This window comes from Salvelinus namaycush, chromosome 16 (assembly GCF_016432855.1).
Source record: "Salvelinus namaycush isolate Seneca chromosome 16, SaNama_1.0, whole genome shotgun sequence".
In the NCBI taxonomy this organism is placed as follows: domain Eukaryota; kingdom Metazoa; phylum Chordata; class Actinopteri; order Salmoniformes; family Salmonidae; genus Salvelinus; species Salvelinus namaycush.
In genome coordinates, this window is record NC_052322.1 from 34,222,278 (window position 1) to 34,237,019 (window position 14,742).

Sequence of the window (14,742 nt, forward strand, 5' to 3'; positions counted from 1 at the left end):
TTTTGTGGCTAATGTTTTACATCGGAATGAGCTGCAGGCTAGATCATTATTAGTGAACTAGAAATGTGCTGGGAATGTATTGGGTTTTCTGGAGGTCTGTCTCAACCGTTGTGCAATAAATGTTTTATTTTATCCTCAGTCCAGTCTTTGTTCAGGTTAGATTCTTCACATTTCTGCTGTGAAATGGAATGGATCCATCTTGATAAATAAAAGTACTTGTTTTTTTCTATTGCCTTCACAGAGAAATTGGTGTGTGCGACTGTCTGTTAAGAAGTGCGCACGATTAAAGGTGTGGGGGAGTCCTTTTAATACACAACCCACGTTTTTCCAGCAGCCCCATGGCAGGATTAATTAAGGTCATTCTGCCACAGCAAGCCATCATTCACTGTGTGTGTGTGCACGCATGCGCGTCATCTGAACATCGTGTGGATATTTTTTCCGATTATGGATCCTCCAGCAAAACGGCCAAGGCCCGAAGCTGACTGAGTCCACCCCCACAGACGGCCCTCTTCCTGGGTTAGTCATGACTTTCAATGGCTGGATAACCCTGGCTGCCTGCCACTAACCCTGTTAGGCCCTGCAATGATGCTTTAGTTTATTCCTTCCTGCCCTCTTCTGCTTTGGTTCAATTGATGTAAAATAAGACTTCATTTATCCAGCTATGTCCAGGACGAAGCAGTGCAAATTTGATACGTAAAAAATTCTGTAGGTCACACATGAATATTGGCAATGATAAAGGCTGTTAACCTTTTAACAAGCAACCTTGCCCCACTGAGCTCTGTTATTGTACCCTCACCGACCCTGTGGTGGTCTGTAATCAATGGAATGACGTGCTGGAAGCCACTAGAAACTACAGACTACTTTCTCCCACCAGTGTTTTTAGTTCCTACTTCAAAACACACGGTCAGGCTCAGAGGGCAGGCCTAGTCTTTGTCCAGCTGGACCAGGACAGCTATTGACTAACTTTAACTTGGTCTCTTAACAGAATGACCACTTGGAACAAGAGAAAAACAACACTGAAGGCAAATTGGCTTTTTGTTGTTCAGGTCCTCAAAGACATAAAATAGCTTTTACCATCCATTCAGTGGTGGAAAAGTCCCTTTGGTGTCGGTAACCTTAGGAAAACTAACGACTGCTGGAAAGATCTGTGATGTGTTTTTGTGTCCTGTTCTCGAACAGAAAGCCTGGGAGACCACTGGAAGGGTTACTGTTTTCACGAGGACTGTTTCTCATGGATCTTCAGAGCGTCTCTCGTTCCAGCATCCCGTCTGTGTAGTTCCAGTTTCTCTGATCTTTGACTCGGATGGGTCACTAATAATTGCTTCCTGTCATGCTGCCCAAGCGACACATCAGGTGATCTTTTCACGTTTGCCACTACAATTCTGAACTTTTGTTTGTGACTGGGCCATATTATGTATCTCAATGTGTAGTGACCCAGCCATGGTTATGTTTGCGTTCATTAGACTTCAGTGGTAACTGAACTTTATCCAGTCGGACAATCATCGGAATTGTTAGACATGAAGCACTGGACATTGGCCTGGTTAAGCTGGTGGTGATTTAGTTTTAAGGCATTATGATAGGGCTCTGGAGTTATACTGGTAGTATAACTATGTTTCACCTACTTCTGGGATGCCAGGTGAGATTGTTTCATGAGTGAGGACAATCGCACCTACAATCTTGTACGAATAGAGTTAAAGCATGGCCCGATGGGATGGATCTGTGTGCCTTCAATTCTGCCTGGCTCCAGTTTTGGGCTACTCTATACAGCCTGTTCTGGAAGATGGCTACATTAGCTGGGTCTCTCTCTACACGCACACACACACGTGTGCGTGATCTCACATGCATGTACACAATGTTTACAGCACAGCTATTTGAAAATGGCAGAATTGAGTTTAATTCATGGATGCATTGGTTACAATACAATTTCGGGGACTGCTACAGCCCTATTAAAACAAAAATAACACTGGTTTTTAGGATGTACAGTGCCTTGGGTATTCACACCCATTGAGACTTACTCCACATTTGTTTAAAGCCCGAATTGATTAAATTGTAATTTTTCTCAATCTACACCATCTAAACATGTTTTTTGAAATTTTAGCAAATTTATTAAATTACATAAGTATTCACACGCCTGAGTCAATACGTGATAGAATCACCTTTGGCAGCAGCTACAGCTGTGAGTTTTTCTGGGTAAGTCTCTAAGAGCTTTGCATGCTTGGATTGTACAATATTTGCACATTATTATTTAAATTCTCCTAGCTCTCAAGTTGATCATTGCAACCATTTTCAAGACTTGACATGGTCAACTGTAACTAGGCTACTCAGGAACATTCAATATCTCTTGGTAAGCAACTCCTGTGTATATTTGGCCTTGTGTTGAAAGATGAATTTGTCTCCCAGTGTCTTTTCGAAAAGCAGACAACCATGGTTTCCTCTAGGATTTTGCCTGTGCTTAGCTCTATTTTGTTTATTTTTTTATCCCCCCAAAAGCACTCCCTAGTCCTTGCTGATGACCAGCATACACATAACATGATGCAGCCACCACCATCCTTGAAAATATGAAGTGTTACTCTGATGTGTTGGATTTGCCCGAAGCATAACACTTTGTATTCAGGACATAATCTTAATTTATTTGACACATTTTTTTGCACTTTTACATTAGTCCCTTAATGCAAACAATATTTGTATTCTGTATAGGTTTCCTTCTTTTTCACTCTGTCATTTAGGTTAGTATTGTGGAGTAACTGCAATGTTGTTGAGCCATCCTCAGTTTTCTCCTATCACACCCATTAAACTCTGTAAATGTTTTAGTCACCATTGGCCTCATGGTGAAATCCCTGAGTTGTTTCCTTCCTCTCCGGCAACTGAATTAGGAAAGACGCCTGTATCTTTTGTAACGGCTGGGTGGATTGATACACCATCCAAAGTGTAAATAATAACTTCACCGTGATCAAAGAGCTATTTAATGTTTGCTCTTTTTTACCCCGTCTACCAATAGGTGCCCCTCTTTGCAAGGCATTGGAAAACCACCAGGGTCTGGTTGAATCGGTGTTTTCAAATTCACTGCTCGACTGAGGGACCTTACAGATAATGATGTTTTGCGTACAGAGATGAGGTAGTCATTCAAGGAGGGGGATATAGTGGAAAGGGATCCTCCTGTGCAGCAGCATTTGGGGACAGCCCCACTCAGCCCATCCCCTGCCTGCTACCACCTACCATAGTACAGCTCAGCCTCTCTGCAGCTGTCAATTATTTATTGGACTTCAGAGTGCAGTGAAAAATCCCCCCCCCCCCCCCCACACACTGCACAATTTAAACACTTGCCTCCAATCCCCTGTTCCCCAAAACACGTGTAAATATTGGACTATAATTTGTGCCTTCCTGTATTGTACATATGCTAAAATCTCTATTCTACTGAGCCATATACTTTTGTTTGTATTTATTGTTGCATTGTCGAAGGAACTTGCAAGTAAGTATTTCTTTGGACTGTGTGTGTGTGTATATTGTGTGTATCCCATACATATGACTAATAATACTTAACACACACACTCCTCCAGATCACTCCCCCTCATTGCACGTGATATTGCATCTGAGGCCTAATAAAATACCCTCTGTTTTTCTCACTCACACACAGCCTCTGTTTAAAATAATCTCTTCACTTTGTTTTACTAGTCTCACGCTCACTCATTGAATTCCTCATCGCTCTTTTCACTCTCTCCAATTTCCAATCCGTAGGTTGAATAATTGAATGGATTTTGATCTCTTGGTTTTATGTTCATCAGATCTTATCGTTAATGGCGTCCGCTTCTCTGTGTGGCGCTGGGTTGGGTGACTACTCTCACTGTGTTCTAAAGGGAAAGCAAAGCATCACACTCAGGAACCCATCAGACCTACTGGTGCTTCTTTTTCTGTGGTAAGCAGATGGAGGGATGGGGAAGATGAGGGGGAGCTGATGGGAGCAGAAAGGAGTGGTTGATGAAAATGGGGGAGCAGGGGTGTAAATGGAATGCAGAGGAGAGGGGGTGGGAGAAAGAGGAAGATATTGATTTAATGTTTTCTCTCCCCTGATGTGGGATCTGTGTGCACTTGTGTCCCCCAGGGACATCAGATCCTCACCCTTGGTGGGGGGGTCACAACTAGCATGACTACGATAACAATTTTTCCTTGGCAAAATGTTTTAAACTAAACTCTATGGCTCTTTTTTTTAAAAGCCTACTTTTGTAAAATATTGTGTGCTTTAGCTTGCAAAATAAACATGTGGCTCTGGGTGAGAACATAAGGCTCTTTTTTTTTCAACATTAGGACTTTTTTCTTCTCATTCAGTCTGCTTTATGTTTGGCTTCCTTACTTCCAAGTATGATGATACTGGTATCATGACAACACTAGTCACAGCCTTAGTTCATAGAATGTGTGCTTTCAATAGAGCTCTATGGTGTCTAAGAGTCTATATGTTGTCCCTGACCCAGTGGTATCTATCACTTCAACACCATGCACTCTCACACTGACACGCACACTGTGAAAGAGCCTTTGGTCCTACTGAAGTAAACCACATGGTGCTTTGCAGCAAGTGTCTGTTTGCTGAGCTATGCTTACACCCCTTATTCTCCATGACCATATATATTTTTATTTAACTAGGCAAGAATATCAGTCTGTCTCTGATGTTTTTCCTGGTGAGAAGTGGCTTCTTTGCTGCCCTTCTTGACACCAGGCCATCCTCAAAGTCTTTGCATCACTGTGCGTGCAGATTCACTCACACCTGCCTGCTGCCATTCCTGAGCAAGCTCTGTACTGGTGATGCCCGATCCCGCAGCTGAATCAACTTTAGGAGACGGTCCTGGCGCTTGCTGGACTTCCTTGGGCGCCCTGAAGCCGCCTTCACAATAATTGAACAGCTCTCCTTGAAGTTCTTGATGATCCGATAAATGGTTCATTTAGGTGTAATCTTACTGGCAGCAATATCCTTGCCTGTGAAACCCTTTGTGCAAAGCAATGATGACGGCACGTGTTTCCTTGCAGGTAACCATGATTGACAGAGGAAGAACAATGATTCCAAGCACCACCCTCCTTTTGAAGCTTCCAGTCTGTTATTCGAACTCAATCAGCATGACAGAGTGATCTCCAGCCTTGTTCTCGTCAACACTCACACCTGTGTTAACGAGAGAATCCCTAACATGATGTCAGCTGGTCCTTTTGTGGCAGGGCTGAAATGCAGTGGAAATGTTTTTTGGGGATTCAGTCAATTTGAATGGCAAAGAGGGACTTTGCAATTAATTGCAATTCATCTGATCACTCTTCATAACATTCTGGAGTATATGCAAATTGCCATCATACAAACTGAGGCAGCAGACTTTGAAAACGTTCTATTTGTCATCCTCAAAACCTTTAGCTACGACTGTAGAGTGCAGTGATGTGTCCTATAAGGGGCATTGATGTCAAATCTGATGGACGAATGGTAAAGAACATCTAGCTGCTCGAGAGCACCCTTACCTGCCGATCTATAAATTACTTCTCTGTTATCTAGCATGGGTAGGATGGCCATCTGAATCGGGGTTAGTTTGGCAGCTGGGGTGAAAGAGGAGCGATTACGATAGAGGAAACCAAGTCTAGATTTAACTTTAGCCTGCAGCTTTGATTTGTGCTGCGAGAAGGACAGTGTATCGTCTAGCCATACTCCCAAGTATTTGTATGAGGTGACTACCTCAAGCTCTAAACCCTCAGAAGTAGTAATCACACCTGTGGGGAGAGGGGCATTCTTCTTACCAAACCACAACCTTGTTCTGAACACCTCCAAAACAAAGGTAAAGGGCAGAGAACGCTTGTTGGACACCAAGAAAGCTTTGTTGTAGAGCTTTTTAACAGACTCCGGGGAGGGGCCAGCTGAGTATAAGACTGTATCTGCATATAAATGGATGAGGGAGCTTCCTACTGCTTGAGCTATGCTAATGTAAATTGAAGCACGTGGGGCCTAGGTTAGAGCCTTGGGGTACTCCCTTTGTGACAGGCAGTGGCTGAGACAGCAGATGTTCTGACTTTATACACTGCACTCTTTGAGAGAGGTAGTTAGCAAACCAGGCCAAAGACCCCTCGGAGACACCGATACTCCTTAGCCGGCCCACAAGAATGGAATGGTCTACCGTATTAAAAGCTCTGGCCAAGTCAATAAAAAATAGCAGCACGACATTGCTTAGTATCAAGAGCAATGGTGACATCATTGAGGACCTTTTTTAAGGTTGCGCTGACACAGAAACCAGATTGCATACTATAGACATCAAGAAAGCCAAGTTTTTCCAACACTTGATAAACAGGGTAAAATAGAAATAGGCCTATAACAGTTAGGATCACCTTAATCTCCCCCTTTTTTAAAAAAGGTCAGAGAAAGGCTTGGCAATGATGGGGCAGCAACCTTAAAGAAGAAAGGGTCTAAACCATATGACCCAGATGTTTTTTTGGGGGTCAAGTTTTAAGGAGCTCCTTTAGCACCTCTGACTCAGTGACCGCCTGCAGGGAGAAACTTTGTATATGGGCAGGGGAAAAAGAGGGAGGAGCGTCGGGGCTAGTCTCATTAGAAGAGTTGGGAGATGAGGCAATGTTGGACGGGCAAGGAAGCATGGCTGAGTCAAATAGGAATCCTGACTTTATGAAGTGGTGATTTTAAAAAGCTCAGCCATGTGCTTTTGTCAGTAACAACCACATCAACATTAAGGGACATGGGCATCTGAGAGGTATAGGGTTTGTTTTCCAGGTCTTTAACTGTTTTCCAGAACTTTTTGGGGTTAGACCCACAGAGGGAACTGCTCCTTAAAATAACTAACTTTGGCCTTCTGGATAGCCTGAGTGCAATGATTTCTCATTTGCCTGAACGAGAGCCAGTCAGCCTGAGTATGCTTTTGTCGAGCATTTCGCCAAATGCAATTCTTGAGGTGTAGTAACTCTACAAGATCACGGTCGAACCAGGGGCTGAACCGGTTTTTAATTCTCGTTTTCTTTATTGGAGTGTGTTTGTTAACAATACCACTGAAAATATCAAACAAGAAGGTCCAAGAGTCTTTGACAGAGGGGATCAAGCTGATTCTATACCATTTACAGAGGCCAGTTCATGAAGGAGGGCATGCTCATTAAAGTTTTTTAGCAAGCGTCTATGACAAATCAGGACAGGTTGTTTCACTGAGCAGCCATTTAGGAACACAGGCTGTAAAACGGTGATTACAAATTCAGACTTAGTGTAAGGGGCCAGGAGAGAGCTTAGGGCAGGTAGGGTACTGGCCGGTGCTGATGGAGGACGATAGCACCCAGCAACAGTCAACAAAGAGCTATTTGAAAGTTTAATGCTTAAAACAATCAAATAGTTTGGGGACAGACTTGGTAGAGACAACTGAGCACTGAAGGTGATCCTTGGTAAAGATTGCCACTCCCCTACCTTTTTTGGAAGATCTGTCTTGCTGAAAAAGGTTATAACCAGTAAGGTTAACATCAGTATTCAAAACACTCTTCCTTAACCCACGTCTCAGTAATGACCAACACATCTGGATTGGAGCTGGGAACCCACACTTTCAATTGATCTATTTTAGGTTATAAGCTTCTCGTGTTAACGTGCAGAAAGCCCAGGCTTTTACGAGAGCAGAAATCAGTGAAAACCGATATCAAAGCAAAAGTCAGCATTGGGGCTAGCAACAGTAGATGGGCTAGGGTGTACATGCACATTTCCAGATATCATCAGTAGTAATACAATCAGGGCACGGGGGAGAGCTCTACCATGTTGATTTTATGACATTTGAATGTGCATTAGATAACGACAAGATCATATTGTACAACAATTTCATCAGGTAACATGACTACAAAGCTGGTGAGGAGTGGTTAGAATAGGATGGGAGGCCAAAAGTCTGTGTAACCAATAGAAAGTCAGTCCCGAGTGTGGGAACAAACAGTCTGTCCCACGGTTGGGTAAACAGTCAACAAAGCATTCAGGAGGCGAATGGCAAAATGCTTTTTTTTTTGTCGTTGTATATAACGACTTTGGGCTAGCCATTGTAAGTTCAGAGTCACTCGCCCCAACAGTGCGTGTGTGCTGGAGGCGAGCGAAAGCTCAGGAGAGCGGGGGGACCAGACAGGGGGAGACAAGCCAGGGCAGACGGTGAACAGATCGCCAGGTGGAATCCAAGCAGTAGGCAACGCCAATTTGTAAGTCGCTCTGGATAAGAGCGTCTGCTAAATGACTTAAATGTTAAATGTAAACGGGAGTAGGTGTCACACCCACTTGGGAGAAGGTTTTATTTCTGGAGGCAGATTTCTTGTAGAAAATGCCAGTGAATGGTCTCTGAACAGCAGAAAGGGACTTCAAAGGCCTCTGAATTTGGGTGGGGTAGGTTGTGAGAGACTCCTACCACTTGTTGGGCCCAAAGGCCTCGACACTTCTTTCTACACACCTTAGTGCTAATTGAAGTTGTCTGGTCTGTCCTAGCAAGCCTGGCAGCCTTAACTCACCTTCAGTCCCCGTAAAATATATAATTGATTAACTTTATTTTTCATTTTCCCGTACTGGTCCTCACTGCCCAAAGTAATCATTGCCCTGGGGTGACCAGCTGGGTCAAACCTATGTTTCAATTAGTGAGCTGAATATGGCGCACAGACACACTAATACCAGACGGACAAACAGACGGAGCAAGGGAAGCGCTTCCTGCACATACTGTAGGCCCACTCTCCCATCCTGCGTATAGGTCCCTCTGGAAATGCTCTGATGTTAACCTGTCTAGGACTGGGGTTCCGCTAGCCAATGAAATTGCAGGGTGCCAAATTCAATCAACAGAAATCTCATAATTCAATTTTCTCAAACATACAAGTATTCGACACCATTTTAAAGATAAAATTCTCGTTAATCCAACCACAGTGTCCGATTTCAAAAAAAGGCTTTTCGGCGAAAGCATAACATATCATTATGTTAGGTCAGCAACTAGTCACAGAAAGCATACAGCGATTTTCCAACCAAAGAGAGGAGTCACAAAAAGCAGAAATATTGATAAAATCAACCACTAACCTTTGATATTCTTCATCAGATGACACTCCCGGGACAACATGTTACACAATACATGTATGTTTTGTTCGGTCAAGTTCATATTTGTATCCAAAAACCTTAGTTTACATTTGTCTTTGCCTCCAAAACATCCCGTGAATTTGTACAGAGCCACATCAAATCACAGAAATACTCATAATAAACATTGATAAAAGATACAAGTGTTATCCACAGATTTAAATATATACTTCTCCTTAATGCAACCGCTGTGTCAGATTTCAAAAAAACTTTACGGAAAAAGCAAACCATGCAATAATCTGAGTACGGCGCTCAGAGACCAACACAACCCAAGAAGATATCCGCCATGTTGGAGTCAACATAAGTTAGAAATAGCATTATAAATATTAACTTACCTTTGATCTTCATCAGAATGCACTCCCAGGAATCCCAGTTCCACAAATGTTTGATTTGTTCCATAAAGTCCATTTATGTCCAAATTACTCCTTTTGGTTTGCGCGTTCAGTACACAATCTAAACTAACGACGCGCGGGCAGGTCCAGGCAAAAGTTCAGACAAAGTCATATTACAGTCCGTAGAAACATGTCAAACGAAGTATAGAATCAATCTTTAGGATGTTTTTAACAAATCTTCAATAATGTTCCAACCGGCGAATTCCTTTGTCTTCAGAAATGCGATGGAACAGAGCTCGCTCTCACGTGAACGCGCATGGCAGACCTTACTCAATCCCCTCTCATTCGGCCCCACTTCACAGTAGAAGCATCAAACAAGGTTCTAAAGACTGACATCTAGTGGAAGCCTTAGGAAGTGCAAAATGACCCCATAGACACTGTGTATTCGATAGGCCAAGAGTTGAAAACTTACAAACCTCAAATCCAACCAGGAAGTGGGAAATTTTCTCAGGTTTTCGCCTGCCATTTGAGTTCTGTTATACTCACAGACATCATTCAAACAGTTTTAGAAACTTCAGTGTTTTCTATCCACACGTGAAAATGCTGCCCCCTATCCATAACAAGGTAATTACCTCTTCATTTCACATGATCTCTGTCCACAGTTTGTATAGAGTGTTGCAACATTTGATTATGAAGAACATTGGAAATTACCAAGGTTCAACCAGGCATATTTTCCTGGCCACATGCCTGGATTTGACCTCTGTCCCCTTCCTTCCCCTCCCTCAGGACCGTAAGCTGACCAAAGTGGAGCGTCAGCGGTTTAAGGAGGAGGCCGAGATGCTGAAGGGGCTGCAGCACCCCAACATCGTCCGCTTCTACGACTTTTGGGAGTCACCCCTCAAAGGGAAGAAGTGCATTGTCCTAGTGACTGAGCTCATGACCTCCGGAACACTCAAAACGTGAGTGTGCTGTCAGACCTGTCAGAGATGATGGTCAATGGAACAGGCTATAACTGGGCTGCATCTATACATAAACGCAACACAAATATTTTTTCTAATGCATTCCCCCAACAAACCAGTCAACATGTGTGCTGGAGTATTATTTATCATTGATCAGATGACTAAGTTTGTTTTTATCCCTAGTACTGCAAAGAGGCAAGGGGTGATATGCACATTAATAGTTGCTCCAAGTTAGCCCCAAGTTAAAACGAATTTGAGTCGATTATCAATCCCAAGACTGTAGAATGTATTGATGGTGATACTGATGTCCTTCCCTCCTGTAGGTATCTGAAGCGCTTCAAGGTGATGAAACCCAAGGTCTTAAGGAGCTGGTGTAGACAGATCCTAAAGGGCCTCCACTTCCTCCACACCCGGGACCCTCCTATCATCCACAGGGACCTGAAGTGTGACAACATCTTCATCACGGGCCCCACCGGCTCCGTAAAGATAGGAGACCTGGGGCTGGCCACGCTCAAGAGGGCCTCCTTCGCCAAGAGTGTCATAGGTAGGAGATCCAACCTGACTGCATCAGTAACACATGGTGTCTCGTCATCTATTAGTCTTTCTCAAATGGACAACAGCCTCCAGATTCTAATAGTATCCTCCTTTCTAACCTTTGACCCCTGTCCTCCCAGGCACCCCAGAGTTCATGGCCCCAGAGATGTATGAGGAGCACTATGACGAGGCAGTGGACGTCTATGCCTTTGGGATGTGTATGCTGGAGATGGCCACCTCAGAGTACCCCTACTCGGAGTGCCAGAATGCTGCACAGATCTATCGCAAAGTCACCAGCGTGAGTCCACATTTTAACATGTACACCAATTCAGCTTGTATAGAGGTAACACTCTCACAACTAGGGTAGACACAAAAATTAATTGTGGCCCTGTGACTACTATGAATGGCAGACACATAATTGCAAAATAATTGCCTTGCAAAATTATTCAGATCCCTTGGTTTTCACATTTTGTTACAAAGTAGTATTAAAATGTATTTAATTTTCATGTTTTGTAAACAATATACACAAAATATCTTCAATGTTAGTGGAATATTTTATTTGTAATAATAAAAAGATATAACTAAATTATAGTTGTAGAACAAGTGTTTAGCCTCTTTGTTTAGGGGATGCCTAATTTAGTTAAGTTAAATGTGGTTTAACAAAACACAAGTTACATGGACTTGAAGTTGACATCAGGGCCTAAAATTAACACCGGCCACCTGCCAAATGCGGGTAGATTTTGTCATTGGCAGGCAAGATGTCTATTTCACCAGCCATGTTGGCTGGTGGTCAGGGCTCCACATTGTGAGCATTTCACTCGCCTTTGTGAATAAAAATAGTCAATTATGATCCCATTTATAGTAAAATAAATGCTGCAGTAGCTGTTTCAAAGTATTTCTGCCTTTTTTGGGGGGGGGGGGGGTTCATAGCCGTTAAATTCATTGCACAAATTCAAAACTAAGAATCTTATATAGCCTATTTCACTTAGCGCTGCAACACTGTCTGGCCGGGCTGTGCGCACGTGAAGAGCTGAGTGAAAGATTATTTTTTAGAAGCGCTGTGCACAGGTAAGTCTAATTTACTTGAAACGAAAGTATTGTGTTTCTTGGCCATTTACATAGTTTTGTTCAAAAGCTAGGTTGTTTTTCTATGTTTGAGTTTCTACTGCTAGGGAAGAGAAGACAACGCTTCTACTAGTCAGACTCAGGGTTGCCAGGTCCTGCTAAAATTTAGTCCAATGACTACACTCAACCTGCCCAAAAGGCCTGAAAACTAACCCAATTTTATTTTCCCCAAAAAGTTGCCATATTTATACAATAACCTTTTTCATAACGTTATCTAGACAATCAAGGAATAGCGTAGGAACTTGTAACGACATTAGAAGAAAGAATTGTTTTCCCTCAAAATAAGAATTATTGAGAGCTATGACATGTTGTAATATTTTTTTTTTTTATGTCGCAAGGGAAAATTCTGAGTTTTTAATAAGGGAAAATTATATTTTCTTTCAATGGATGTCGACTAAACTTGTTTGACTGCTATGATTAAGCAATAAGGCACAAGAAGGTATGGTATATGGCCAGTATACCACGGCTAAGGGCTCTTAAGCATGATTCAACACAGAGCCTGGATACATTCGTTGGCCATATACCACAAACCCCCGGGGTGCCTTATTGCTATTATAAACTGGTTACCAGCGCATTTTTTTTGTCATACCCATGGTTTAAGGTCTGATTTACCACCGCTTTAACTATAGATAAAGCAGACAGGAGAGTTTGATTAAAGTTGGACAGAAGATCTCAATCTCTGAGCAAGAAACACTTGGATGAACAAACTGTTAGGCTATCTGCCAATTTTTCTATTATGTGCCAGATGTTAAGCCTACAAACTGTTATAAATGGCCCATTTGCGAGATTGACTTGTCATTTCAATAGGCATAGGCTAGAGTAAAATCGGGGTTTTTATAATTGTAATTCAACTTTGCCATGGTTTGCTCAGATAAAGACAGGTAGCCTATATCCCTTGATAGGTCTACATTAGCCTAGACAAGATGTAGGCAAGATGTAAACTGAACGATTTAGCAGCTTGCTTAGTTCAAACAGATTAATTTATTCAACATGAATAGCGAGGTGATTTCGAGGTAAGTGGTTGTTTCCAATGGCCTGCTGGAATAGGATACTGAGAATGGGGTCATAATTTAAATTAGTGAATGAATTATGTATATATCAAAGGTCTGTGGCACCTTAATTGGGGAGAACAGGCTCATGGTAATGTCTGGAGCGGAATTAGTGGAATGGTATCAAACACATGGTTTCCAGGTGTTTGATGCGATTAAATTTGCGCCGTTCCAGCCATTCATATGAGCCGTCCTCCCCACAGCAGCCTCATGTGGTGTTTGTATATACTGAATATGCTTGTCAACAACAGTCAGTGTTTAGGCAATTTTTAAAATTAACAATCTTGACTACTGTTACTGTTAATCTAATGCGTTCTAACAACTGATCGGCAATTGCTATAGAGCTTTGACTTCCAATTTAATTATCTAAACATATCAGATTCGTCACCCGAGCGCGCAACAGAACGTTGTTCTGTCTACACTCGGTTTGTTGTTTGTAATGTCTACACTCGGCTGGGACTGCAAGTTTGTGTTCCCTTTTTTTGCGTGGATTCCGCGAGTGCTAGCTGGCTGTACTACAGACACCTGTCGTGGGAAAGACTCATTGTTATCTTTTCGTAAAACAACTGGTTGCAGTAAAGAGCCAACCTGGATACTAAGGAGATCCTGAGGGAAATTGACGAGTACCAACAGCTTTACGCTATGGAGGAACAACATACTCCATCATGGAAAGATCATACTACCTCACAAAATAACTTTAACCCGAGGGGGGAAAAAATAAACAGATTCATCTACAGACACGGACAAATTACTTACCGTTGAAGTAGAGGCTAGTGCTCTGGCTGGAATCCATGCAACACTGGAAAAGTTGTGTGAGGAGGTAGCAGGGCTGAGGGAGTTTAGCTAGAGTGAACTTCTCACGCTCCAAGGAAAACAAGGCACTCGCAGCCAAGGTAAAAATCTACGAATCCAACATGGATTGTCTACTCAGGGAAAAAAAGGTGATGGAGTCGCTACTAGACATACAAAGTCATAGCATGCGTGAAAATTGATTTTTTTTAAATCTATTTTTTTTCTCTTCTGGGATTCCTGAGGACACATCCAATAATCCAGAGAGCACGATCAGAGAATTCATGCAATCTGCCTTGAAACTTCCTATAGAGACTGTAAACAAGGTGGCTTTCCAATGATTACACAGGCTTGGAACTCAGAGCGACAAGACCAAAGGTCCCCGACCAATCATCGCATAATTTGAACACTACCAACAAAAGGAGCTGATCAAAAGCAGGGGAAGGGAGCTTAAAGGGTCCAAATTCTGTCTCGATGACCAATTTCTAAGGGAGATAAACGAACGTCGTAAGCGACTGTATCTGGTACAAAGGGAGAAGGGTAAGCGTGCCTTTCTCATTGTGGACAAACTCTTTATAGATGGACAGCCTATTCCGAGACAGCTCCATAACATCATGGCTGTACTAAATTCTACAGGGACTTCAGGTTATGAAAAAAAAGTATGGGAACTGTAAAAATATCTAAACACTATGAAGTCGATATGAAGGTAATCGCTCTACAAACTATAAACACCGTGCCCTTAAGGAAATCACAAATATTATGGACACTTTAGAAATAGTGGATATTTGGAGACTAAAAACCCCGACCTAGTGAGATATACATGGAGGAGACTTAATCAAGCTAGTCGTCTTGACTACTTGTCTTTCTCT

The 14,742-nt window shown here is 42.5% G+C and overlaps 1 protein-coding gene across 1 annotated transcript in view; it reads left to right on the forward strand.

Annotated features, from left to right (window-relative positions):
• The window catches only part of LOC120061640 (serine/threonine-protein kinase WNK2-like), an 88,321-nt gene that overhangs the window by 24,714 nt on the left and 48,865 nt on the right, over positions 1 to 14,742 (forward strand). Inside the window, exons 3-5 of the mRNA XM_039011541.1 lie at positions 10,204 to 10,376; positions 10,700 to 10,920; positions 11,051 to 11,208. Of these exons, the coding sequence (XP_038867469.1) occupies positions 10,204 to 10,376; positions 10,700 to 10,920; positions 11,051 to 11,208 (552 nt within the window). The remainder of the gene's footprint in view (positions 1 to 10,203; positions 10,377 to 10,699; positions 10,921 to 11,050; positions 11,209 to 14,742) is intronic.